The sequence below is a fragment of the Diuraphis noxia genome, unplaced genomic scaffold (genome assembly GCF_037042655.1).
Source record: "Diuraphis noxia isolate RWA-SAM2 unplaced genomic scaffold, SU_Dnox_SAM2 contig0001, whole genome shotgun sequence".
Taxonomy (NCBI): Eukaryota; Metazoa; Arthropoda; class Insecta; order Hemiptera; family Aphididae; genus Diuraphis; species Diuraphis noxia.
The window spans coordinates 33,098,577-33,124,384 of record NW_028301711.1 but is presented as its reverse complement, the minus strand read 5'-3'; the positions used below and the strand labels follow the sequence as shown (position 1 = coordinate 33,124,384).

The following is a 25,808-nucleotide window of genomic DNA, read 5'->3' as shown; positions in this document are numbered from 1 at the left end:
CGGAATGGTGGTAGGATACATAGGAGGGTTGAGATGATTGAGGTTTGGATGATCTGAGAGGATCGAGATAATAATGACTGTGCTTGAACTGTCTTTTTCATCTTACATGTATGTTGGTAACACAATATATTATATTATAAATATTAAATAGATTAAATTAATAATAATAACAGTATTTTATAAATTTTATATAGATATTTTGAGAATGATTTTATAAAAACATCAAAATCAGTTCTGAGTTACCCCGTTTCACGGTACTTAAGTACTTTGGTTGACGTTGTTTCCTTTTACATTAATGATGTCGTATATTGTAATCCTGTGCGTGCAATAAAGATTTTTATTGTGCTGCTATAATATTGTAAAGCGGGAATTATCGGACGCACTCGGGCACGACCGCAGAGACAAATTCAGTGGTTTGTGGATTTTACTAATGTTGAATTTCGTGTATTTAATTGTTTTATCGTAGTTTTGTCTGGCTCATAATATAAGGTCGTACAAAAACATGCAAACTGCATCAGTGTATTCATAACCTACATCCAGTGTATTCGACAACGGGCGTTACAATTTTAATATTTTTTACATAATAAGAGCTGGTATGAATCAAAAATCAAATATCGTATATATTTTCGACTATATTGTGCAACATATTATATTTCAAAGCTGTAAAATGAATAACGAAATGTTATTGTTTGTGTTGATCATCGTTGTGAGCATTAAACAGACAGGCAGCAAACAGTCGTCGTCTTGCTCGCGACATTTACAAAGGCAGAAACATGAATACCACCTAACAAAGGAATGTGCCGCGTCTAATATGCGTACTGTTGCATCGTCAAATGCGACGGAACTGGAAACTTGCGTCCAATTGGCGACAACGCAAAACGCTTTTGCGTTCACGTATGCAAACTTTACCGAAGGTTCAACAACAATTATAATCTTTAATAGGTCCTTGTTCGGATTAATTGTTGGTAATAACGTGCAGTTTTTATTGAAATGACTAGAATGTTAAATATTAAATTACTAGATATTTATACGTAGGTATGCAAACATAATTGCTAGAAGAGCATCTTCCATTATTTTAGAAATTTCGTCAGTGTTTATAGATTATAATATATATATTTCCCAGACTATATTTTCCTCAAAGTATTTCAACGTATTTTTCCTTTTGAAGTGTATTATATATTAAAATTACAACTATGACAAAACAAGGTCGAGTAAATAATTATTTGTAATTGAGATAAGTCAAGGTGGGAAAAACATTTTTTAAAATTGTAAGTTATTAATATAAACACTAATTTCTTTTGAGAATTGTTGTGCATTTTACGTTTGTACAAGTATATCATATTATTATGGCGTTTAATTTTATAAACATGGAATATTATGTTATTATTATTATTATTATTACAATATATAATAGTATATAGTAGTAGTATACTAACCTAACCATATAATATTATAATTATCTCTGAACAAAATAAAAATAAATGAACTTTTAAACATCTTATATATATTTATTTCATTGAATATATGATAAGAGACAATAACGTAATGCAATTATTTAATATTTTAATGTGACCGCGCAAAATATGACTTTGAAACATTGGCTTTAATTTGTTAGTAAATCATTAAATTAATGATATATTGTTATAAGAACGAAGAACGTTATTTTTCTGAGTGATAGTAGGTAGGTAATTAATAAAAAAAAAAATAGGACTAAATGAACTATTCTGTTTTAGGCTGTTTATATGGGTACCTTATAGGTCTGACGAATTTAGTGTTAAATTAAAATTTAAGACACATTTTTCATAGGTACACACAGGGCCTGATTTACCATTTCGTGGGCCCAGTACATTTTACAATTTTTGGCCCCAAATTGTCCATCTCTATTTTCTTCAATGCTAAAATAAAAATGTACGCATAAGATATTTTTAATTAATGCTGTATATAATTAGTATATGAGTAGTTGGATCGTAGAATAAATATGTATTGTTAAAAATATGATTATTATGTTTAATATTTATTCGAGTAAAATAAAAAATTTTTTGGTGTCTTTTTTTTCTTGAACTCTGATATTCAATATCCTTATTTAAAAGTTCTATAGATTTGCTTTCATAATCATCAAAGTGTTATCGAACATATTGTATGAAATCTATTAAGGAGTTGTATAAGGGCACTATTACTGGGTACCGTACCCACCAACCCACCCTTGCATAGTACCATTACCTAATACTCGTTGGTTGTTTCTGTTCCATCATAATATATCTTACTATAATACAAGTGAAACTGTCATTAATATTTTTTTCAGTATATAGGTATATACGACAAGTTTAATTTTCATAACGGTTGTACTAAAAACATATATTAAACACAGATTTTTATGGATATTATTAACAGGTGTCACGTCCGCGTTGAGTTCCACTTGCAATGTTTTCGATTGCCCGGAGTTCCACCCGTTTCTACTCACTGCCGATGAGTCGGTGTACGACTATTATAGCATGTACTCAAAACCTTTGCGTGAGTACCTACAAATTGCTAATTTCATATTGACATATATTATATGTCTCCACTCTCCAGTGGCGGATCACAATTAAATTAATTGGGGAGACTGACAATTTATAATGTAATTTATTATATATTATAATTAAGATTGTGACTTGTGTATTATACCAATAATAAATAATAATAATATCATTACTACACGGGACGATACAATGGTGAATAACTAAATTCAATCGTCTAATACGGACGCACGACAGTACGACGCGCTGTACAGACTTTAGGTGTTAACTGAAAAGTACGTGACGACTGCGATGCGAACGGCAGAAACTTTGAATGAGTCTAGTTTTAATGTAGGTGCTGAATAACATCTATATAATCTACTCCCTCCGCAGCTTTGTCATACAAATGAAATTTGGATACACAATAATTGAGTCTCTTAAACTTGCGTCCAGTTTTAACGCAAGTCGACTATTACTAAAATCGATAGTTCATAGATTCAACTTAATATAATATAACATGAATTTTCATATTATTATTATTATTATATAGAATTACATTTTAATTGAACTATAATTACTATTATCATGACAACATTTATGAAGTTTTATATTATTTTCAATGTATACCTAATTTAATTATTATTTATACTTCTATATTATAAACTAAAATTAACTTCAATGCATTTTTTTTATTTACATTTTTATCATTTCGGATAGGTCCTTTTCGGGATACGATTAGGTTATAAAAAAATGTATTCCAGGACGCAAATAGACTATGATCCTTTTTGAATCGTTTTTTACGGGACGCAACTCACCTAGGTACTGATAATAATTTCTGACACAACTCCCCAAATAGAACGAATTGCAGATAGTTGAAAACTTTTGGTTGAAAAATTAATTCAGAGTATTCTTATTATATTATAATTTTATATACAGCCAGTGAAAACTACACTTGTGCACCAGGCCTTGGTGTATTCGAAATGGTGACGAAACCTTTGAACTATTCAAATGCCATGATTGCGTGTGAGGACGTTGGCGGCCACCTTGCCAATGTTGTATCTGATCCTCGGACTTCATTTTTGGCCACGTTGGTGTCATCAGATTTGAAAAATAATACCCCAAGCAACCGCAAAGCATTTGTTGGATTATTCTTCGAAAACGGCTTTGTAACTATCACAGGTATAGGTGCATAATTATTATATACTATTATAATTTATAATATTCCGGATTTCCACTATATACCATGCCATGTAGAGTTGAATAACATACATTTGTATTTAATATTTAAATGTATATTTGTTAACGAGTAGCAACATTTTGTGATCGGGTTATTAATAGTAGGTATCTATATAATAAAAGACACGATACGGCGTTTTTGATCCCACTTAATATTTACAAAATCGGCTAGAACGTAATTATTTAAAAATTAAAATTTGTGAAAATGCAACACATTACACAATAATACTGTTAATTATTACTACTATATTACTGTATTATACTGATTATTTTACTTCAAGATTTGATTATGTACGAGGTGCATTATGAATTCAGGAATTGAGACCGGACCGAAAAAATAGGTAAAAATATCTAAAACCTTGTGTTAATTAAAGAACCAAAAAGAACAGTATTAATCTTTATTTAATATTTTTAAAAGACCCAAACAAATACTGGGCAACTCCCGAGTGCGTCCCGTTTATCGTAATGCACCTCGCTAAAAATGTTGGTATATCCCATGTGCGTCCGCGATAACATCACAAATAATATTGGTATATCCCGTGTGCGTCCGAGATATTATTGCTAACAATATTTATCTTTATGGATAAAATGCATCGATAACTTATAATAATACACTGTGTTAGTTTGCATTTACACTATATTTAATACATAAAAACCTACTATTCGTAACGAGTCTTTGACAACAACGTGTTGTGATGTGTATGTAGCTAAACGTTTTATTTAAATATATTTAATTAACATTTTACATTAATTTATTTTATAACATAATATTACATACTATAATGTACTTGAAAGATGTCGATGCCGTTGCCGTCGAGTATGATCAGCCAACACGGTAAGGAACTTAAAATTATTGATGGTTATAAAATGAGATTTCATAAAATGTTGAATGGTGTTGTAAAACGATGGTGCTGTGTAAACAAAACGTGTACAACTTACATGAAAACAGATATGAGTGAGAAGACAATTATTGATAGTAACTTAAATCATAATCATAATTTAGAATCTGAAGGAAAAACGATGAGACAAGTAATAAGAAACTTTTTAAAACGAAAAGCTCAAGAAGAACTTTGTGAACGTCCACTCAAATTAATTCATTTGGAACTAAAAAATAAAAAACGGATTTTTTAACGATGACTGACATATTATCTTATATTCGAAAAGGGATTTATGCTGCTCGCCGTTCAATACTACCTAAAAAACCAACTAATATTCAAGACGTACATAGTTCATTAGTGGTGCACTTTGGGTAACTCTAAATGAACTGGGGCGCATTCGGTCCTTGACCAATTCCAGGGGGGGGGGAAATATTTTTCACATTAAATACAATAAGTACTCAAAAATAGAAGTCGTAAAAAAATTTATTTCATGTGATAATTTTATATTTAACCAAAGTGGGGATCCACCCATTGGACCCCCACTGGACGCATTCGGGTCATGTAAAAAATATGATATTTTTTCTTGGGAGCACACGGATGATACCTTACCTGGAAGCACTAGGAACATTAAAAAAGGGTTATTTCGGAACGCACTCAGGCGACGCCCCAAATACTAAAACACTGATTAAAAATTAAAAATACAGTTTTTTAGGGTTTTTATCTATTTTTAGTAGGTACCTACCTAGTGAAGTAGAAGAAAATATCTAAAATATTTTGTTAAAACTTATCCATAAATTATTATAAACTGTTTACTAAATATTAATTTTTTACAACGACATAATGATAATTTAAATGTTTCAAATTTTCTACATAAACTTTCATAGTACCTACATGATAGTATAAAGTATAACATACAACATACAACATCTATAACATTTTTTGCTTGGTAAAAAGTACACCAAAATAAAGGTTAGATATAGGTTGTAATTAATTTTAACTGGAATCTATATGTTTGACTTCATAAAATATCGAAATTTAATCTGAACCCCTACAAAAATATTTTTAAGACTTGAACCCTTAACGTAGGTAATCTTTAATTAATTTATTAAATTTATTTAAAGGCATTGCGGTCCGGTTCCTTCATCCTGGTATATTTAGGATTTGCGGTAGCGGTGTCGTATGCTATCTACGCACTAAATACTAGTGTCGTATGCTATCTACAAATACTATTTTATCGGGTAGCGGTGTCGTATGCTATCTACAAATATTTATCTACACTCTACAAAGTATAAAGTTAGATCCCACGGGTTTTTAACGATTGTCGATTAGTTGTGTCTGTGAATTATTCGCGTGTGTTTGTCATTTGTATTGCGTTCAAAATGACTTCAATTGGTGATTTATATAGACATATTATTTATACTGATGATACTTGTGTGAATTTTTTAAAACAAAAAGGTGTCTTACCTAAACAAGAATTTTGTGAAAAAATCAATAATGTTAGCAATGAAGTGTGTGGTGGCGTTCTCAAAGAATGTTATAAAAATAGCCGCAAACGAGATTCCGATGGGCAATTTGTGAAAACAAAATACTTACGTTGCCAAACACGTGGTTGTCAAATCTATCAGTCCATTCGTAAAAAAAATCCGTTTTTTACATATGTCGATATTAATGGAACATGTAATAGCGGATTAAGTTTATGCCAGATAGTAGAGCTCGTATGGTATTGGGCACATGGTATGCAAGTAATTCAAACTATGAAATGGACAGGCAGAAGTCAACACACTGTGTCGGATTGGTACAATCTTTGCCGTGATATTTGTGTTGACCAATTTGAAAAACGTACGAAAATGGGTGGTGTAGGATTCGTAGTGCAAATAGACGAATCTTTATTTCAAGGCAAGCGGAAGAGTATAACCGTGGTCGTCTACGTCTAGGAGATCGTCAACCTAGAGAAGAAATTGTAGAATCAGGATCTAGCAGTTCTGATACTGATAGTGAAATAACTAATCGAAATTACGGTGTACGCGTACAGGGGCCCTGGGTGTTTGGAATGTGTTGTAGACGTGATAATATAGTAGAACGTCGATTGTTTATCGTTCAAAAAAGAGACCGCGCCACTTTGCTTCCAATTATTAAAAGAGAAATTGAGCCAGGGACGACCATTTTTTCAGATGAATGGAAAGCTTACAGCTGTTTAAACGATCATGGCTATATCCACAATATCGTAAATCATAAAAATAATTTTATTGATCCACAAACAGGAGCTGAAACTCAAACTATGGAATGTTATTGGCGACATATAAAGGTGAAATATGGTATAAAATCGCTGGTGCCACTAATTTGATGGAAAGGCAGCTTAAAGAAGAATGGTGGCACTCCATAAACACAATAAATACGTTCGAAACATTTTTTATTGATATGAAAAATACTTTTCAACTTTAATTAAGTTAATTTTCATTGACAATCTTCATTTATTTATAAAGTGCTCTGGTTTAAAACGAAGTAAGATTTTTTTATATCATTTAGTGCGTAGATAGCATACGACACCGCTACCGGACCTGCTTACCTAGGTTATCATAAATAATATATACAGCTAGACTAATTGAACTACTACTGCACGGTGTACATTTATAGTTAAAGCAATAAAAAAAATATTTCAAGTAATAATACCTTATAATATTAACAACGTATTAAATCTTTTGGTGCTCAAGGTGAACCGTTGAGTTGTTTGCCGTTTAGGGCGTGGGCTCCAGGTCATCCAAAAACTGGTAAGCCAAGAAAAGAGTGCGTAGTTCTCGCGGGCAACAGGTACTGGGAAACAGAGGACTGTTCAAGAAAGTTGCCTTACATTTGCGAACTCGTGCCGGATGGTCCGTTAAGCCCCGTGGAACGATACTGCGCACCGATAAACAACATCAGTAAGAATCGACAGCAACTTACATTCTGTTCTATAGGTATACATCAGTAGCGTACACACAAGGGGGTTTTGGTGATAAACCTCATTATCCCTCTCTTTAATATTTTTTTCACTATAAATACCTAGATATTTAAAAATGAACATTATCAAAAAAAAAAATTATATTTTATTTAATTCTTCCTATTTGATTATTGAAAATATCTGTGTAATTACGCCACTGATACCTATTGCTATAATATTTATTATATATTTATATAAATATCTAATACCTACTGTAAAACAACCAGAAATTAATGCTTATTTTTCATGGAAAAGTAATTCTGAGAATATTATAGGTACCTACTACCATACTACGTTTGTTTACCTAGATCACACAAAATAGATACCTACTGAATGTTTGTTAGTACCTAGGTACTTTAGAGAAATTATATTATCAGTGTAGATCAGTCGATAACTTTAGGATCAATGAGATATTTAAAAAAAATCCCGGCTCTTGGTAAAATCTACTTTCTGGTTTATTAAATTTATTTTTAGTTCAAATAACGCTCCGTGTTAACATGATCTTTACCAGATCAACACTTTATAACAGCTACCTATGCAGATATTGTACATTTTATAAAATAATAGACCATTTTCTGAATTTAATAAACCAATATATTTTGTAATTGATAATGACATCAGGAAATAAAATAATATTCTTAATTTCACAATTTTTAATAGGTAACTTTATTAAATAAAAAATAATTACCATCTCGTTAGTTACGAGTATAAGTAAAATGTTATAATTTGTGAATATCTATAGGTCCTTATTAGTTTATGTAGGAACTAATTTTCAATAAATAGTAACTATAGGTACTTTACCAAACCTGGTACCTATATGGTATATATAATAAAGTAAATAATATTCTTGTTAGTTAATTCAATCGTAGTAGACCACACTAGGGTCACCGCGAGCACATTCTAAGGGCACCAAGGTCTACGGCTCATCCTAAATAATTTAAAATGTATGGTTTTTTTCTTCGAAAATTCGTTAATAATGAGTGTATTCTTGTCCTACCTTTTAACGGGACAGCAAGGACTTGTGTTAACAACACAAGAGATAAAGAGCAGTATCTAAATTTAATTTAATCAATACTTAAGTTTAAAACCTGATACTCCAATTCTACTATAGTGAATTTAAATAATATGTTTAAGATAACAACAGAATATTTAGTTTATATTAATTAAATTATAAGCCTATTATGGAGGTAAAATTATAAGATATAATTTTGGCCTAAAGTTAGTCAGTTTGACGGTACCTACCTAGATATTATTGAGTGTACTCTTACAAGTTAAAGTTAAAAGAATTATCGAATAGCTATAAATTTATTTACACACATTTGTGCTTAGTAAGGATATTCCACTCGTAGCTGATTTGATTAGTATACCTAAAGAATTTGAGATGTTTGCATGCATGTCACATGTCTTCTTCAGAGTCAATTTTCACAGTTTCAAACAGGTCTTTATAACAGAATCACAGTTGGATTCCCAATCAAATCGCGGTTCTGTCAAAACTTCTACCGCCATATAAATGTGGTCCTCATTCAGAATTTTCTCATTATTCAACTTAATAATATAGGTAAAAATAATCTTGAATGTCATTAATAATCACTTTATCTATCATGCAATAGTTGAATATTTTCAACTAATAGGTATATTGTAGTAACTATTGATCACACGGTTTACACGGACTATGTGACAGCAGGTAGTCCGTTTCCACTACTTGGCATAATATACTGGTCAACCAAACATAATATTCTTAGATATTCATACCCAACAGATTACACCTACTGCAGACACATACTCCGTTGTCATCCATGCACTAAACATTTTGTTTTTTCAATATAAACTTGGAGCATTTGTATAATGTAAAATATCATTTATATGTAGGGCTCGAATTTTTAAGCAAATGCTTCTTTTTTTATATATGAGATAAAAAATGAATTTTTATACATAAATTAGTTTTATGTCATTCTCATTCCAAATAAACCAATTTATTTTTAGTATTTTTTTGTATAAATGCACTTCTCAGTTATTTTAGGTGTGGAATTTGTATATTATGTTTATTATGTTAGAGTAATAAAAATATTTAATTTAATTAATAAGAAAATCCAGAATACGCAGTACGGACTATTTAAATTAGTATATTACATGGTTTTCTATATGTATAAAAATATTAAGTCAAACAATAGTCAGTTTAACTACTGAAAATCTTGCCAAATATATGGTAGGGAATTCTTTTTTTAATTCAAATTCTTTTTTCAATTGGTTTTATTCAGTTTTAAAACTAATAAATGTTTCTTTTTACTTTTTTTAAAAATAAATATGCTTCAGTTTTGCTTTTTCAAAACCATTTTGTGCTCTTTTTGTTATTTATTTTGTTTTAAAATCCAAACCCTAGTTATAAGTTATAAATATTTTAATATCTTAAGGTTAACGAGTTCTTTGCCGCCACTGGGGATATATTGAAACCTTTAACTTAAAACTTGGTTTTTTAAACTAATAAAATCCAGTTTCAAAAATACAAATTATCAATTTTAATACTTAATGTACACAACATTTGTTATTTATCACTTGACAATATTATAGTCATAAATGATTAGTGACTAACTTCAAATACATACCATGAAAAATATTTTAAACTAAATTATAAATAATAAATTATCATTTTATGTTTTAGAACGTAGAAAAAATTGTATTTTACGTAACCACAAACAATTTGAACAAATAGAGCAATTAAAACAACAATGTAATGGAAATATCAACATGAACAAATCTGTAGCCATAAATGACAATAATTAAGTTTTGATAAATAACATTACACAAAAATGTTATATAAACATTAAATAAGAATGAAGTGTCAAACTAAAATTAAATTTGCAAGAATTAATAACAATATATAATTTATTAATGTATACATCCTAAAATACTATTATATAAAATTAATTAATTGCTTTTGGTAAAATAAACATACTCTAAAAGTAATATCAAATTTAGTAGTTTTGGTCTTCCTTTTTTTTTCAATTAATAAATGTTATCAAAATTGATACAAATTATCAATTTGGACTTTATATTTATCATATATTTCTCTTCGTTTGATTTTGAAAGCAGCTGTCACTAGATTATTGTCTGGTGTCCATACATCATTACACAATATAATTTCTGTAGGTATTTCAAACCTTTCAAGTTTATCTGAAATCAATTACAAGTTACAATCATACAATATTATTAAAACATGATTATTTATAATCAAAAACATTAATATTGACATACTTTTTCTACCATGGGCAGTTAACTCATCGGCAACTGCTTTCTTCAATTTCTTATTGGAAAACAATTCTTCAATACTAATTTCATTTGTACTCTCAATATTCAATTTTTTAGCCATATCTATCAAGTGATGTCTGTTGGGTACAACCAATGCAATTGTATACATATGATATGGATTTCCATAAATACATATATTATCAACGACTGGGCAGGTTTTTAGTTGTGATTCAACCTTACCAAGAGATACATACTCACCGCCTTGCAATTTTACCAAATCTTTTTTACGATCTGTAATATAATATGTAAAGTTAAAGAGTCACCCAGGGTAGTATTTTAGGGGGGGGGGGGGGGGTGAAGGGGACGATCGCCCCTCCCCCTGAATCCTTATTTAAGAAATCGATTATATGCAAAATACACAGTTAAAATTTTTTAATATGGATAATTGTATAACGAATATTGAGTTATCAATTTTGATTTTCTCTAAAAATGTTTGTTATAAAATACGAATTAGTGATAAGAAAAATTACAGTAAAACCATAGACATGTATATGTCTATGAGTAAAATGTAATATTGAAATGTAATTGAAGGCGAATGGATACATATTGCGTATGATTCAAAATGTAATGTATTATTATGTGCAACAGTATCAGTACCAAAGACAGACCAGTTTGGCTTTAATGATTATCCATCAAGATATATTTATTGATGTAAATAAAATATTTGATCGTTTTTCAAAAAAAAAAAAAGAAATCTTGATTTTGTAATTTTATAAATATATATAATTGTAAACGTTTGTTTGTTAATTCTTTAAAAATCTTTCTGATAAAATATATTAACAGGATACTAGTTGTACCTATGATATTAATAGGTATGTTAATTTGCAAAAATTTAAAAAAGTACATATTTTAACAATTACGAAAATAAAGTGTAGTAGTATGTTTTGGCAACACTGAAAAAATTATTACATAATATTATTTGATATTGTATAATAATTATTCATATGGAAGACCAGATACTTATACACAATATCCACAGAGTTCTATTATTATAATTATTTTATTATCACATAATAACATGATTTAAGATAGTTGTTATATCATAAATCGTAGTTAATACTGTTATTACTGTATATTATTATTATATCCATTTCACGACCATGCATTTTTACTTGTAAAATTTGAGCTTGAATTAAAGAAAAAAAATGAGTCCCCCCCCCCCTAGAAGTTAGTCTAAATACACCCCTGGATTCACCGTAAGTAACAGTTTAACAAAAATACTTGCCAATTATTTTTATGGCACCGTCGGGTTCCAACTGACCAATGTCACCAGTTTTAAACCACCACATGCCATCTTTTTCAAAAAATTCTTCTTTCGTTTTTTCAGGATTTTTATAATAACCAGGTGATATGTTGTCTCCGCCTAACAAAAACATAAATCATTAAATATTTTCAATTTTAAGTTATATACAGTGTGATCACGATAAGTGGAAACATTCAATAACTATGTGCAGGCTTCATATATTTCAATTCTGCTTTTTCGGCCAACTAATAAACATTATTATACACATTTTCAAATAATTAGACTATTTTTTTGACACTTAACTTTGCGCATGCGCACAATAACTTTTTTTTTTTAAATGGCATGATCCATTTTTGACCACAAATTATTTATTTTGGTATTTTTTTATGAATTTTAGTGGTTGAATTTCTTTTCTAAGTCAAAAAATGACCGAGTTACAGCAATTTGATTTTACGTTATTTGCACGGGTATAACAGATTATAAAATACTTAGTTAATAATAAAAAAATAAAAATAACTAATCCAATTTATGAAATACCTGTTTACCTATTGTAATAACGTAAAATCAAATTGCTGTAACTCGGTCATTTTTTGACTTAGAAAAGAAATTCAACCACTAAAATTCATAAAAAAATACCAAAATAAATAATTTGTGGTCAAAAATGGATCATGCCATTTAAAAAAAAAAAGTTATTGTGCGCATGCGCAAAGTTAAGTGTCAAAAAAATAGTCTAATTATTTGAAAATGTGTATAATAATGTTTATTAGTTGGCCGAAAAAGCAGAATTGAAATATATGAAGCCTGCACATAGTTATTGAGTGTTTCCACTTATCGTGATCACACTGTATATGCTAAGGGCAATGTGTACATTGCCCAGTCAATGTGGTCCTGCCCGGGCAAATGTGAACCACAATATTTTTTTTTTTTTGTAATAGTTTAATACTATTATTAATTTTATTGAATCTTATCATATATTGAATATTTTAAAACAATTATAATAATAATAATAATTGTTAAATAATTTAAGTAATTTATAATAAATTCAATGAAATGAAATTTCACAATAAACTACAAAAATTTTTAAACACACTGTAAAAACTTGTTTTTGTTTGCTATTGTACTATCGTTTACTATCGTAACCTATTTAAATCATATATTTTCTATACGGATATGGCCATAACGGAATGATAAAATTAATAGCTGTTTTGATACAATCAGTTAACGATATATTATGAGCAATCATTTATATTTTCGACTAACCTAAATAAAATGATAATATTTGATATTTTTTTTGTTATTTCATCAAAATATTTGTAATATAATATTAATATGATACATGAATATAATGAATTATTGTTTATTCGGTCAATATTATTAGTTGGAAAAAAAACATCGTAGTTCACATTGCCCGTAACATATATAAATATATACACATAAATTAATTAATAACTGACCTATGATAAGTTCACCTCTTGGATATGGCTTATCTGTTATCCTGTAGCTACCTTCTTCCCAACTGACTAACATGAAATCATTAACCGTTAGTGGAGCTCCAACTCGACCAGTTGACATATCATCCCCTATTATAATTATTTTTAAATCTGAGTATTTTATATAACTATTTTATTTTACAAAATTAATATTGTACTAACGGCTCATTGCTGATCCACATGAACTAGTCTCAGTTAGTCCATAACCTTGTTGAACGATTTCACACAGGCAAATTTTGATAAGTGTATGAGTTTCTGGTGACAGAGGAGCTCCTCCACATAGGATGAAACGTATACGACCTCCCAATAATGCACTTGTCTTTTTAAATACAAACCTGAAATAAAAATAATAAGTTAAAATAAAATGTATTCTAAGGTTCAAATAAATATAATTGTTATAAATATTTTTATACATATTTATTAGTGGAGTTTGAAATCCACGTTCCATCCATTTTCTTTTATATTCAAATGCAAATTTGAATAACGTTTTTTGTAATATAGTCCCACTAGAAACTTTTTCATTAATACCCTTGTAGATACGATCTAATATGAGCTATATAAACAAATTAACATAAAATTAAAAATAAGTTTTAAAACTACTTGATTTGAAAAAAAAAAGGTACATACAGGAACTGCAGTCATGACAGTTGGTTTTAATACAGCTGCATCACCTTTTGTACCACGTTTGATTTTACTAGATGTATCAATCATAGTTAATGGTGTAGAATATCCAATTCTAATTCCACATAATAAACAAGCAAGTTCTGTAATAAATAAATAAATATGAATTTACATAATTAAGTTAATGAAAGTACATGGTCTAAATACACAGTTGATAAATAGTGAATTCATACAAAATTAAGAGTACGTAACAGTGGAATTTGTTGTCTCCGTCTTACCAGTGGGTAATATAGCAAATTTACACTCAGCAGAACACTTGTAGCTCCTTTAGTTTAAAAATTACAGTGAATCGACATATTATGAAACTTGATGGTAAGAACATTATCTGTGTTTGTACATTGGTTTTTTACGATAATTCAATTTTTAAGTGAGTTATGAGCATATAATATACAATACATTAAAACATTACGTACTCTTAAGATGCAAATTTGGTATCTGATATTTTACAAAAATAAAAAAAAAAATTATTAATTTTTGATTTATATAAGCCAGCTGTAAATGAAAAAGCATTAAATGCTATAATACTTCATGTACAACTTTTATATCACATCATATCACATAAAAGATTTATGAATTTAAAAATTCAAAGAAATTTAATAGATTGGCATGTGATGCTAAACTATGTTTAAGGGATCATTTAATAGTAAATTCATTAAATGTTTAATGTTCATTCATGCAATTTAGAATTAGAATATACATAAATAAATAAAAATATGTCAAATAAATTAATTATAATTACCTCCAAGCAATTCAAATACATGCGCTAATGGTAAATATCCCATAAATACGTCTTTCTTGTAATCTATATCAATAGCATCAGTAAAAGCTTTGAGCGTGGATATAAGATTAGTATGTGTTAAATTAACTCCTTTAGGAACGCCAGTTGATCCACTAGTGTACATGATTATTGCAATATCACTTTTTATTGGTAAATGTTTTTCTACAATACCAATTAAAAAATTAAATATTTTTTATTAAAAAATAAAAATATATTTAAAATCTAACCTGTAACTGTGTATTCTGACCCTCTTTTCAAAATAGATTTAAATGATATTATTTCAACTCCTTCTTTGTAGCCACTAGTGTTTGTCTCAGCTAATTGATCTTCCATGTATATCAATGTTTTAACTCGAGGAGTAAGTTGTAAAATTTTTTTAAATTTTGGTAACAGATCATGTGAAGTAATAACAATTGTCACCTCAGTTTCATTTATACCATGTGCTATTGCATCTTCTCCAAGGGTCGCATATAATGTTACAACTATGTTGTAGAAATATATTATTATGTCAATCATAAAATATAAATAGTATTATAATAGATAATTTACATACATATATAAATTTTACCCAGCATTAACAAAATTTTTTGCTAACTTAAGTGTTAACTCACCAGGTATATTTTGTTTGAAACAACCTTGAACAGATATCATCCATTCAGCCCTTGTTTCAGCAAATATTGCTATATTTTCTTTAGGTTTTTGATCGAGAGAGACTAAAGCATTTCCAAAATTATCAGATGCCTTGTCCACTTCTGTAAATGTCATCCATCTATAATCTCCCATGACATACTAAAAAAAATGATTAAAACCAATTTTTAAATTTAGAAAATCTAAAAAACACTATAACATAATTTTAACTGCATTTTATCTAAAAATCAACCTTTTAATAATATAAATAAATACTTTAACTCTATTTTAACAACATATTATGTTATAATTTTAAAAATTGCTAATTAAACGCTCAGTTTTGATAATATTATGTTATTATCTGATTATCTCAAAAGTCAACAAAATCATGCAAAATAAGGTTAGTTATTAATATATATAATTGTAAATTAAGAAATTATTGATTTGAGCTAGTTTAGTACTATATGTAATATAAGAGTACTTCTTGGTTCATCAAAATTAAAGTCCCTAAAATATTTAAAATCAAAGATGCAATTCTAAATAAATATTAAATAGTTAACATCCCAAAAACCACTTTATTTTTAACATATTCCATATGAAAAATTGAATATGTCACTTATAATTTTAAAATTGTACTTCATAAATTCCACCCATTTTTTATTTTTTATCGTACATTAAGGTATAATTCAAAATTTGAGTATCATAATTTTATGTAAATAGATACTTACTTTTTTGAAAATTCTTCCATTTTGTTGCACTTCATCTTCTTCAGCAAGTACATCTCTAGTACCCAGGCAATATGAATCAGTATATTTATGTACAGCATACTGAAATACTTTTTGTAACGTATCTATCTTATCTTTGACTAGAGTAAGATGATTAGATGTAGGTTTACTTAAGGTTTTAATGATAATCGTGTGATCGTCAAATTTGGTAATATCAGACTAAAAAAAAATATTCACAAAAATTTCTTATTAAAAATGATGAATATTCTAAAAGCCTGGTAAATTCACTTAATTTAAATTAATACTAGGTATTAATACTGATTACTATATAATATGTATACAACAGTATATCTTATAAATACTGAATACAACTCTTTTAAACAAACTGATAAAATATTTGTTCAGTGATTTACATGAGTCAAAATATGATAACTGAATTGACTTGGTTATGGTTATTTATCAGGTTAAAATACTCTGCTAAAAATTAAGATATAAAATGTAAATAAGATGATTTTTATTTTTCAGAAAGTTTGGTAGGTATTTAGTTATAATATAAATCTCCAAATTCAAACTCATAAAGTTGTATGTGACATTATGATATAGTTACAAAATATATGAGTAAATAAATACACCACATGGTACAATAATTAAAATTAGGGATTGGATGTTTTTGCACCCTCAACTTTTTTTACTACTGCTTAGATTTGTTTTTAGTTTTAAATTCGTTTTATGAAAGTAAAAATTTAATTCTTAACATTTTTGGTAAAACTTTTTGCCATTTTTAATGTAATGCACATTTTGTTTATTTTTTTATTTTATTTTTTGGAGGGGGAGGGGGTTAATGAATATGGTCATAATCAATGACAAGTTTAAAAATCAGGGCTTGATATCAATTTCAAAATGTGAATGCTTTTTAATGATTTTCAAAATTTCTATTAAAATTGAAAAAAGTTAAAATCGATATTTTATATCGAAATCGAAATCATTACATAATCAAATCAATTTTAAATAAATTTAAAAAAAAAAATCAAAAGTATACAAGCATACAGATATCAGGTCTATTTATACTTAATATTATTCATATGCACACTCATTGTTAAATTGGATAATAACATTGACTATACATATTGTTTATCATGCACAATAGTGTGTATAGCAATAACTACTAATAATTAATAACTTATGTCTAATATTTTGTTTTCTGAGAATGGAATATTTACAACATTGTATACATATTATAGAATAATACTATAATAGGAATCGGGGTTCGACGAGCGTTTGTTGTTGACTTGTTGTTATTGCATGTTTTATTTTGATAGGTACCTACACACATTTGTCTCATTAAATAAAATGCTCAGAAAAATATTTTTTCCAATATTGTACATGATTTATTTCGTATTTAGATATTTTGTATTATGGCGATAAGATAACATCTTAGTTGTTGGCTTGCATATGTCATGTTAACTATAACTAAAAAGTTTAATAAAAATATGATTTGTTTTATATTTTATAGATTTATATTAGTATTATTATTATTTATATAAGTATTATTTAACAATAATAAATAAAAGATTGGGATGTTTGTAATGTGTGTCTTTATTGTTATTTTTTTAAAAATCTCTCTTTAAGAAATTGAAAATGTCCAAAAGTATGGAAATTTATTAGCTCATTACTTATAACTTATAAGGTACCTATGTTATTTTGGGTGGCTCTAGTATTTTATACTTTTATTGTTAAAATTCTAAACATTAGCCCTTAGGCATTGTTATTTAAATGGTGCGACAGCAATTTAGTTGATATAGTTAATCAATATTAGAATTTAAGATCTAAACATTCTAAACTAAATAATTACTTTAACTTTGTTTGAAATGTCAAAGTAATAAAAAATAATATAAACCATAGTTCAAAAATTGAAAATAATTCACTAATATCAATGATATCGAAATAATGTTATTTAAATTTTAAAATTAAACTAAAATCGTAAGAAAAGAAAATTATATTTAAAATCGAAATCATAATATAATTAAATCGATATTCTGCATCAATAAAAAAATCATAAAATCACAAAATCAATATATTATGTTTAAATCGAAATCGGAAAATATTAATATCGATAAGCAAAATTGAAATTAAAATCGAAAATTTTTATTTCAATTTCAAGCCCTGTTAAAAATATAATAAAAAGAAGGATCTTAAAGTTATACAAGAAATATGAAACATAATATTGTACAACAATAAAATTTTAGCAAATAAATGACCTAAGAATTATTCAACTATTCAATTCAAAAAAACTAGTTAAATTTAAATTTTGAAATATTTTATTTTTAATTATGCCTAATGTCACTTTCTAATGAAAATAAACACATTTTTAAAAGCAATTTTTTAAGTGCAACTTAGAGTATTTTTTAGTACAATAATGCAATCAATTTGCAGAGCTTTTTAATACAATAACTTCCAAACCTTACTTAAGATAAATGATAAATTATGTTAGTATATATTTTTATAGATAATCATACTTTTATTTGCTTAGACTTATACTTCTTATTCCATGGCTGTTGTAATATTAAGTACACAGGATATGTTATGACATCATATAAGAAGGATATCGTCTTGAAAGCTGACAATAAATAAGCATTTTCCATACTGAAAAAAAAAATGTAACTCAATTAGATATATTAAATAGCTTTAACAATACATAAATAGGCTTCATAACAAGGTACATAATAAATTATTAAAAATGAATTTTCAGACGGTCAATAGTGATATCAATCTGATTTTGAATCATTTTGATTGAACTTTTTTTCAAAATGGAACCTAATTCTAACTTCTTTGTTTCAATTTAAATAATGTAGGTAATACAATATTAATAAATAACTAGATACCTACCTAATTGTAAATAATTATGGTTACCTATTGTATGAAGAGTAATTTTAATAAATTTTAAAGTTTATTAGCACCAAAAATTGTAAAACAAAAATATATTAAGATATATTTCATAGGAATTTAATCTCAAAATACTTTAAAATAATATTATACAAAAAAAATAATCAATTTATATTTTATATTGGATATAGGTAGATACTGATAATTTAAGAATATACAATACAAGTCTACATTAAAAACTATTTTTAAACTTAGAAATAAGTGGTTACAGGGGCGGGTTTTATCACACACCAAGGGGGGGGGGGGCTAATTGAGGTTCAAGAATTTAGTTAGTTGTTTTTTGAATCTATATAAAATGTAAAATTACAAATTATGTTTTTGAGTCCCTCATAAGTACCTAAGTTATTTTTTTTTCACAATAGTGACAAATTTTATATTATATTCTATTATATATATTTTCATAATAATATTACATGTCATGTCAGACGTCAGTCGTCGAACGAAAAACAATTATTAATATAATATCAATATATTTCCATAATACTTGGCTTTGTAAAATAGTTAGGTTAGTCTCAATGGGGGGGGGGGGGGCTTCCCCCTCAGCCACCCCCTTAAACCCGCCCCTCAGTGGTTATACCTACCTGTTTATGTTATAAAATTCAAAGCAAAAAAAAATGGTTAATTATTTGAAATCAGTTGGGAAAAAATTTAATTTATTTGTATGCCTTTTGTACCTACAACTAAAAGCGTGAAAAATCTAATATAGGTATATTTATTTTATACATCATATTATAATATTATTATGATTAGGTATAACTTATAAGTACTAAAAATCTTTGCAACACAATAATTAGACTATGAACTTTTAAAGGTTTATTTTGATAAAACACAATAGATAAAACTTGTTCTTAAATTATATTATACTGCGGTAAAATGTATTTTTGCTTTAATATATTGATTTAAATAACAGATTTTATAAATAAAATATATTTATATTTAAGCTAGTTCATACCTGGCTATAATACCTTTTTTTTAGCTATATTAACATACAGCCAAATAAAAAAATTATTTGCCTATTTAATATGGGTTTAAAAAAGGTAATTTGAAATTATAGATATTATAAGATAATTAAATGACAAAATTTTTATTTGTACCTTGTATACAGGAAATTATAAATTATAATTATTTAATGTTAATATAATAAACAGCTTTACCAAATCAAATATTTATAATGGTTATTAGGTAGACCTAAGAATTAATAATTTTTTCTTTTTTTAATAATGCATGCATCTTTAATCTATTTACTTTAACCTTCATATTAATATGAAAGGCCAAGTATAAATGTGATTAGCTACTTAAATAATTAAATTTACTTAAAGGTAGGAATACTTTAAATATAAATCTGTCTACTTTATATTGAGCATTATTTTATTCATCTTTTAACTTCAAACCCTATTCTTCCCTAAACTTTTTTTTTTTTTAATAAATTATGAACCTACTTATCAATTTTTTGTATTTTCAAATAATATTATTTCCTAATTTATTATTACAAAAAAAAAAACAATTTTGGTTTCAAATCTTTGCATAAATAATGTATAAGTAGGTGATATACTACAAAATAAAATAATTAATCAATTTTATTAAAGAAAATGAGAGCTAAATTTAAAGGCAGAACACACAATATAGGTGATAAAAACATTTACATGACATTAATCGATATTTGATAAATAAAAATAATGGTATGCAATTATGATATATTATATTTGATCAATTTAAGGTACCTAAAGATAAAGAATAGTTATTTTACAAAGTACAAAGACACTAAACTGATAACTATTTAGTATTTACAAATCAATAACATTTACTACCTAATCTTAATAAAACTAATCACCTATCATTTATTTATGGTGCACCTGCTTGCACAGTTTTATATTTTCAAAATAACACTTGAACCTCACATAGATAATTTGTTTTTAATAAATAAAATAATTAGGGCATGGACTTTGATGCAAGATATTATATTATTTTTAGTGCAGTAATATTTTCCAATTAAAAAATTGTATTCATCAGAAAATGTAAGTTTTCATTTTTAATATTTTTGATGGCCATGAATAATAACAAGTACCTATATAGAAATAATTATAAAATAGTAATTTTAATAACATGAAACCCACATTGAACATTGAATAGTGTACCAATATATCATTATTAAATGACAAATAAACAATATTATGAGATTATTATGGTTATTATGGTAATTATATTATGTCAATTTATCGATATATTATTATGAGCATGATTGGATATTTCTAGCCGAGTATCTAGCAATTGAATTATTGAATAAGTTAAGTTGTAAGGAATGATTGGTTGAACATAATTTACTAAGAGTATGAAACATAAAAATCATAATTTCAACAATGTACCTATCTATTATAATTTATAATGCTTGGTAACATATTTTCTTACTATTAAAAAAAAAAATAAAATATTAATAGATATATCAATACGCTCTTGCTATTTAAATTATAATCAATGGAAAATTTTAAATACTTGAGTTCTAAGTTATTAATAAAAATATAGGTGTGATGGTATACACCGAAGTATATACCTATGTAGTATATATAAAAGATACTGATGCTAGTGTAATAATAAGCCGATTATGACAGAAATAAAACAATGTACCGAAAACAGTAATAAAATAATAGATTTCAGGGTTATGTAGCTATATGAGGTATTATAGTAGTATATACTCACTTGTATTATGTATGCACACTAAGACGAAAAACGATGACTGGACAAAAATATGAATATTATTGTGTTTTCACTTTAAAGTTAATATATAGCAACTAGAAATAATACATGGTCGGTGAGGTGTTCAAAAGTAACAGTGGAGGTTAAACCAATGTTCGCACAAAACTGTGAGAATATACAATAAATGAAGGAGATGTGAGATGTTCCAATCGTCAAAGTTTCGATACTATTACGATGATGTGGAATCCTCAAGTAAGATTTACGAATGATGTCGGAAAATCGTAGAATGTTACCTACCAAAGAAATAATAATATTGTTGAAAAATATAGCTCGACTGGTATCACGGATCGACTCGGTGATAATGATTTTCAAACAAACGTACTGTACAGTCTTTGGTACGGTGTACACTATCAATTACACGCGACGCACGCACGCACGCACACACAGGAGAGGGGTTGATGAATAATAATAATTTATTGTAATAGGTAATATTATATTATAATAAATAATAATATAATGTCATACGACGTCATTCATGGCTCCGGAGTGGTGGTAGCTTGCGTTTAGGTATAATAATAATATTATTGTTAAACAAAAATTATTCTACCGACACGAAATATAGCTAGGTAGGTACATATTAATATAGCAAATGTATAAGCTATTATAAATTATAATTGCCGTCGAGGTCCAGTGAAATAGTAAAGGTAAAATTAATAATAACAATAATAATAATAATCAATTATTATTGTCACAGTGCGTGGTGGAATAAATTATTATTATAATTATTTTATATTTTATTATTATTTTTATATCTATGATACTAGTAATCGCAGAGAGACGTGACCTCGTGACCGACGATGAATATATTATTATTATAATCATCAATATTTGATAGTGAATGATGATATTAACTATATTATGGAATAGGTAATTAATAATCGGACACTGGACAGTAGCTATTGTCTGCGATTGACGATTATAGACTTCTTAGTTCTTATACCTATTTTATAAACACTATAATACACATCTACAGATACCTATCCAATTTCGAAATATGTGATGAAGGAGAGGTGCCAGAAATTTATAAATTATAAAAACCTATACTTATGTCTTATAGTAATAGGTACTTGCGTCTTATTTAGGCATTTAGCTAGCAGGGAGAGGGTCAAAAAATATTTATAAATATTTTACTTACCGCCACATGACTGTTGTGTATAGTTGCAGAGTAGATATGAGTACCTATATGACAATATAATATATATTGTTATAATATTTAATATACTGTTTTCTATGAGTTCGTTTTGTCGGCCCAGAATATTATTGACATGCGTGTATACACTGCAGACAGCAATATTAAACCTATTAAATCGACGACAGTAACAATAATATTGTACGTATATTAGTTATATTAAGACAAAAACCGCACGTGACTATAATATTATTTAATATATTATATTCTTCCGAGCTAGGTCACCGTATACATACGTAATATGTATACATATTATTTGCTGTTAAATTATTTTTTATTTTATCTTTGCATTAAATATGCGGATATGGTATTTTATATAGATATAATAGAGACCCTCGATCACTATACCTACTACCTATACTTGCGGCGAATAATATTAAAATGTATTATAGGAATAGATGCTTAGTGACTATTGTTGCCTTGTTATAAGTATTTAATTTCAGAATTTTTTAATATTTAATAACACTGTCAGACTAGTTACCTACATAGTTGTATTGTTATAAATTATTAAATTAGTAAACGAACTACGAAGCATCATGATACCTGTCTGTCGGTCGGCGTGGTGGTGCAGATAAGTCAAGTGATTCAATATTAAGTGTATAATTATTTATTATTGTTATTACAATTATTGTTACTGTCATGCGACTTCAATATTATGCGGTTGCGATTATTACTGATATATATATTAAAATATAAAAATATAATATTGTACCGGATCGTAGGTAGAGAATAGGTACTATACTGATGACTACGGCGATGACCGCCCGTCGCCGGTTCGATCGATTTCCTCGACGACATGACCGCGGCCTTCGACAATATATAGTGCAGGCGTGGATCATATACTGTTGGTACTAAACACGAGTCATAGAGAGCACTGCCCTAATAATAAAGCACGGACAACAGAGTGTTAATACTTAAGTTTGTTTTCATACAAAAGCAAAAGCATAAGCGGAGAATTTTTTATATTACATATTATTATAATATTGACAATATTATATTGTGTAAGTACTTGTCTAAAATCTGTATGACTGACGACTGTATAGTGAATTCTAGTGTAAAATGTATTTATTTATAAATTTTTTTTTTTGCTTGAATTTTTGAATGATATTCATGCCTCCTATTCAAGGACCAATCGTATTTTCACATATTGTATAATATATAAAATATGAATTACACACCACTGGTAACGGGAGTAACTGGATTTATCCATCACCACGATGATTGGATTGAGAAACGTAAATTGACGTCTGGCAATATATCTGGGCACCTAGCTAGGTTGACAATAACTACCTATCTTATATAATATTATGACATTATGTTTGCGTGTCCATAGATTCTGTAGGTCAAAATATAATATACCCAGTGCCAAATTATCGTGTGACAATAACTTTTTACATGTCTATTATTTAAGTCAGTTGTAACGTGGTCGGGGGAACGACCAGTTAATATATGATATCCAGTGAGAGTCGTAGGACTCTATAGATATAATTACCGTAGCCAGGGGTAGATATATATAAATAACAGGATCTTAAATATATTTAAATAACTAGGTTTCCGTTTCAGTTAACATTAAGTTTTATTATAGATTAAACACCTACAAATAATAATACTCACAAGCTATATAAATTATATTCTATCCAACTATTTGATTTGACTGCATCGTAGTTTATACGGAGTTCGATATTTATTGAGTGTTGAGGTCTGAGGTTTACACAGTGAACTAACTTACTTCATACATGGTGTGTATTGACCATAGGCCTTACAATTATGAGTGTGTGTTAATATTATTGTATTGGTCAGCAGTTAATTGTACATAATATTAAGTGTGTAGACGTGTAGTACATATATATATACTCAGGTATCATGTAACATATTATAATTGTTACACAGTGGTTCCCTAACTGTGCACTGTCCGCAAGCACATTCTTAAGACACCAAGGTGGCGAGGTCTATAAGTAAATAATAGTGTATGGTTTTTTTCAAAAAGTTGTCATTAACAAGTGTTTTTTCGTTCTGTTTTTTATGATATTCACAGCAGAGAATTGTGGCTATATTTGGTTTAAAAAAGAGCACCATGAAAAACAAAATATTGGAACCACTGATTTAAGGACACACACCAATAGTAATCGGTATAAATATTATATACCTAGCCGCTTTAATATTATATTTGCGAATTTAAGATATTTTATGTAATCAATTGATTTTTAGAACGAAACACGTTTTTATTAACCAAAAAATATTTGAGCAACTATTTACCATTTAATAACAAAATACTAGCAGTGGGTCGGCTAAAAATGTTGACCCCGAGATATTAGGTAGGTACCATATAATTGCATGATATATTCATTTTTTTTTTTTTTATTAAAGAAATAACCCTTTGGCAACTTGCCCATTGGGATAAACGGTATAACACGATTGCGTACGGTCTTTATCGACATACGCAATCCTGAACATTTAATGTTCACGATTGCGTACGATTTTTATCTGCA

At 27.7% G+C, this 25,808-nt stretch overlaps 2 protein-coding genes and 1 pseudogene across 4 annotated transcripts; 2 read left to right on the top strand and 1 right to left on the bottom strand.

Annotated features, from left to right (window-relative positions):
* The first annotated feature begins 542 nt into the window (after positions 1-542).
* LOC149060567 (lymphocyte antigen 75-like) lies at positions 543-10,367 on the top strand. The gene is made up of 5 exons (XM_089216237.1): positions 543-914; positions 2,392-2,511; positions 3,432-3,674; positions 7,321-7,527; positions 10,246-10,367. Exons 1-5 carry the CDS (start codon positions 596-598, stop codon positions 10,365-10,367), a joined length of 1,011 nt encoding a protein of 336 aa, XP_089072363.1. The 5' UTR covers positions 543-595.
* On the top strand, positions 5,989-7,051 carry LOC149060568 (uncharacterized; annotated as a pseudogene).
* An 84-nt stretch (positions 10,368-10,451) lies between the features above and the next one.
* Positions 10,452-24,024, bottom strand: Acsl (Acyl-CoA synthetase long-chain). 3 transcript variants are annotated; one of them, XM_089216234.1, is made up of 14 exons: positions 23,863-24,024; positions 23,266-23,429; positions 18,953-19,079; positions 16,440-16,655; positions 15,696-15,873; positions 15,312-15,566; positions 15,046-15,246; positions 14,253-14,389; positions 14,039-14,178; positions 13,788-13,960; positions 13,590-13,715; positions 12,118-12,255; positions 10,839-11,123; positions 10,452-10,757 (listed from the first exon to the last, which is right to left on the bottom strand). In XM_089216234.1, exons 2-14 carry the CDS (start codon positions 23,271-23,273, stop codon positions 10,603-10,605), a joined length of 2,139 nt encoding a protein of 712 aa, XP_089072360.1. In that variant the 5' UTR covers positions 23,274-23,429; positions 23,863-24,024; the 3' UTR covers positions 10,452-10,602. The 3 variants fall into 3 exon arrangements, with proteins under 3 accessions (XP_089072360.1, XP_089072361.1, XP_089072362.1); XM_089216235.1 differs by having other exon boundaries at positions 23,266-23,408; XM_089216236.1 differs by lacking the exons at positions 23,266-23,429; positions 23,863-24,024 and adding an exon at positions 22,074-22,447.
* Positions 24,025-25,808: the final 1,784 nt, after the last annotated feature.

Coding starts and splice junctions, on each gene's coding strand:
- LOC149060567 (XM_089216237.1), top strand. CDS start 596: ATGAATCAAAAATCAAATATCGTATATATTTTCGACTATATTGTGCAA. Junction 2,512..3,431: donor CATGTACTCAAAACCTTTGC/GTGAGTACCTAC, acceptor TTTTATATACAG/CCAGTGAAAACTACACTTGT. Junction 3,675..7,320: donor CGGCTTTGTAACTATCACAG/GTATAGGTGCAT, acceptor TTGGTGCTCAAG/GTGAACCGTTGAGTTGTTTG.
- Acsl (XM_089216234.1), bottom strand. Junction 15,247..15,311: donor GTCAGAATACACAGTTACAG/GTTAGATTTTAA, acceptor TTGGTATTGTAG/AAAAACATTTACCAATAAAA. Junction 12,256..13,589: donor AAGAGGTGAACTTATCATAG/GTCAGTTATTAA, acceptor TGTTTTTGTTAG/GCGGAGACAACATATCACCT.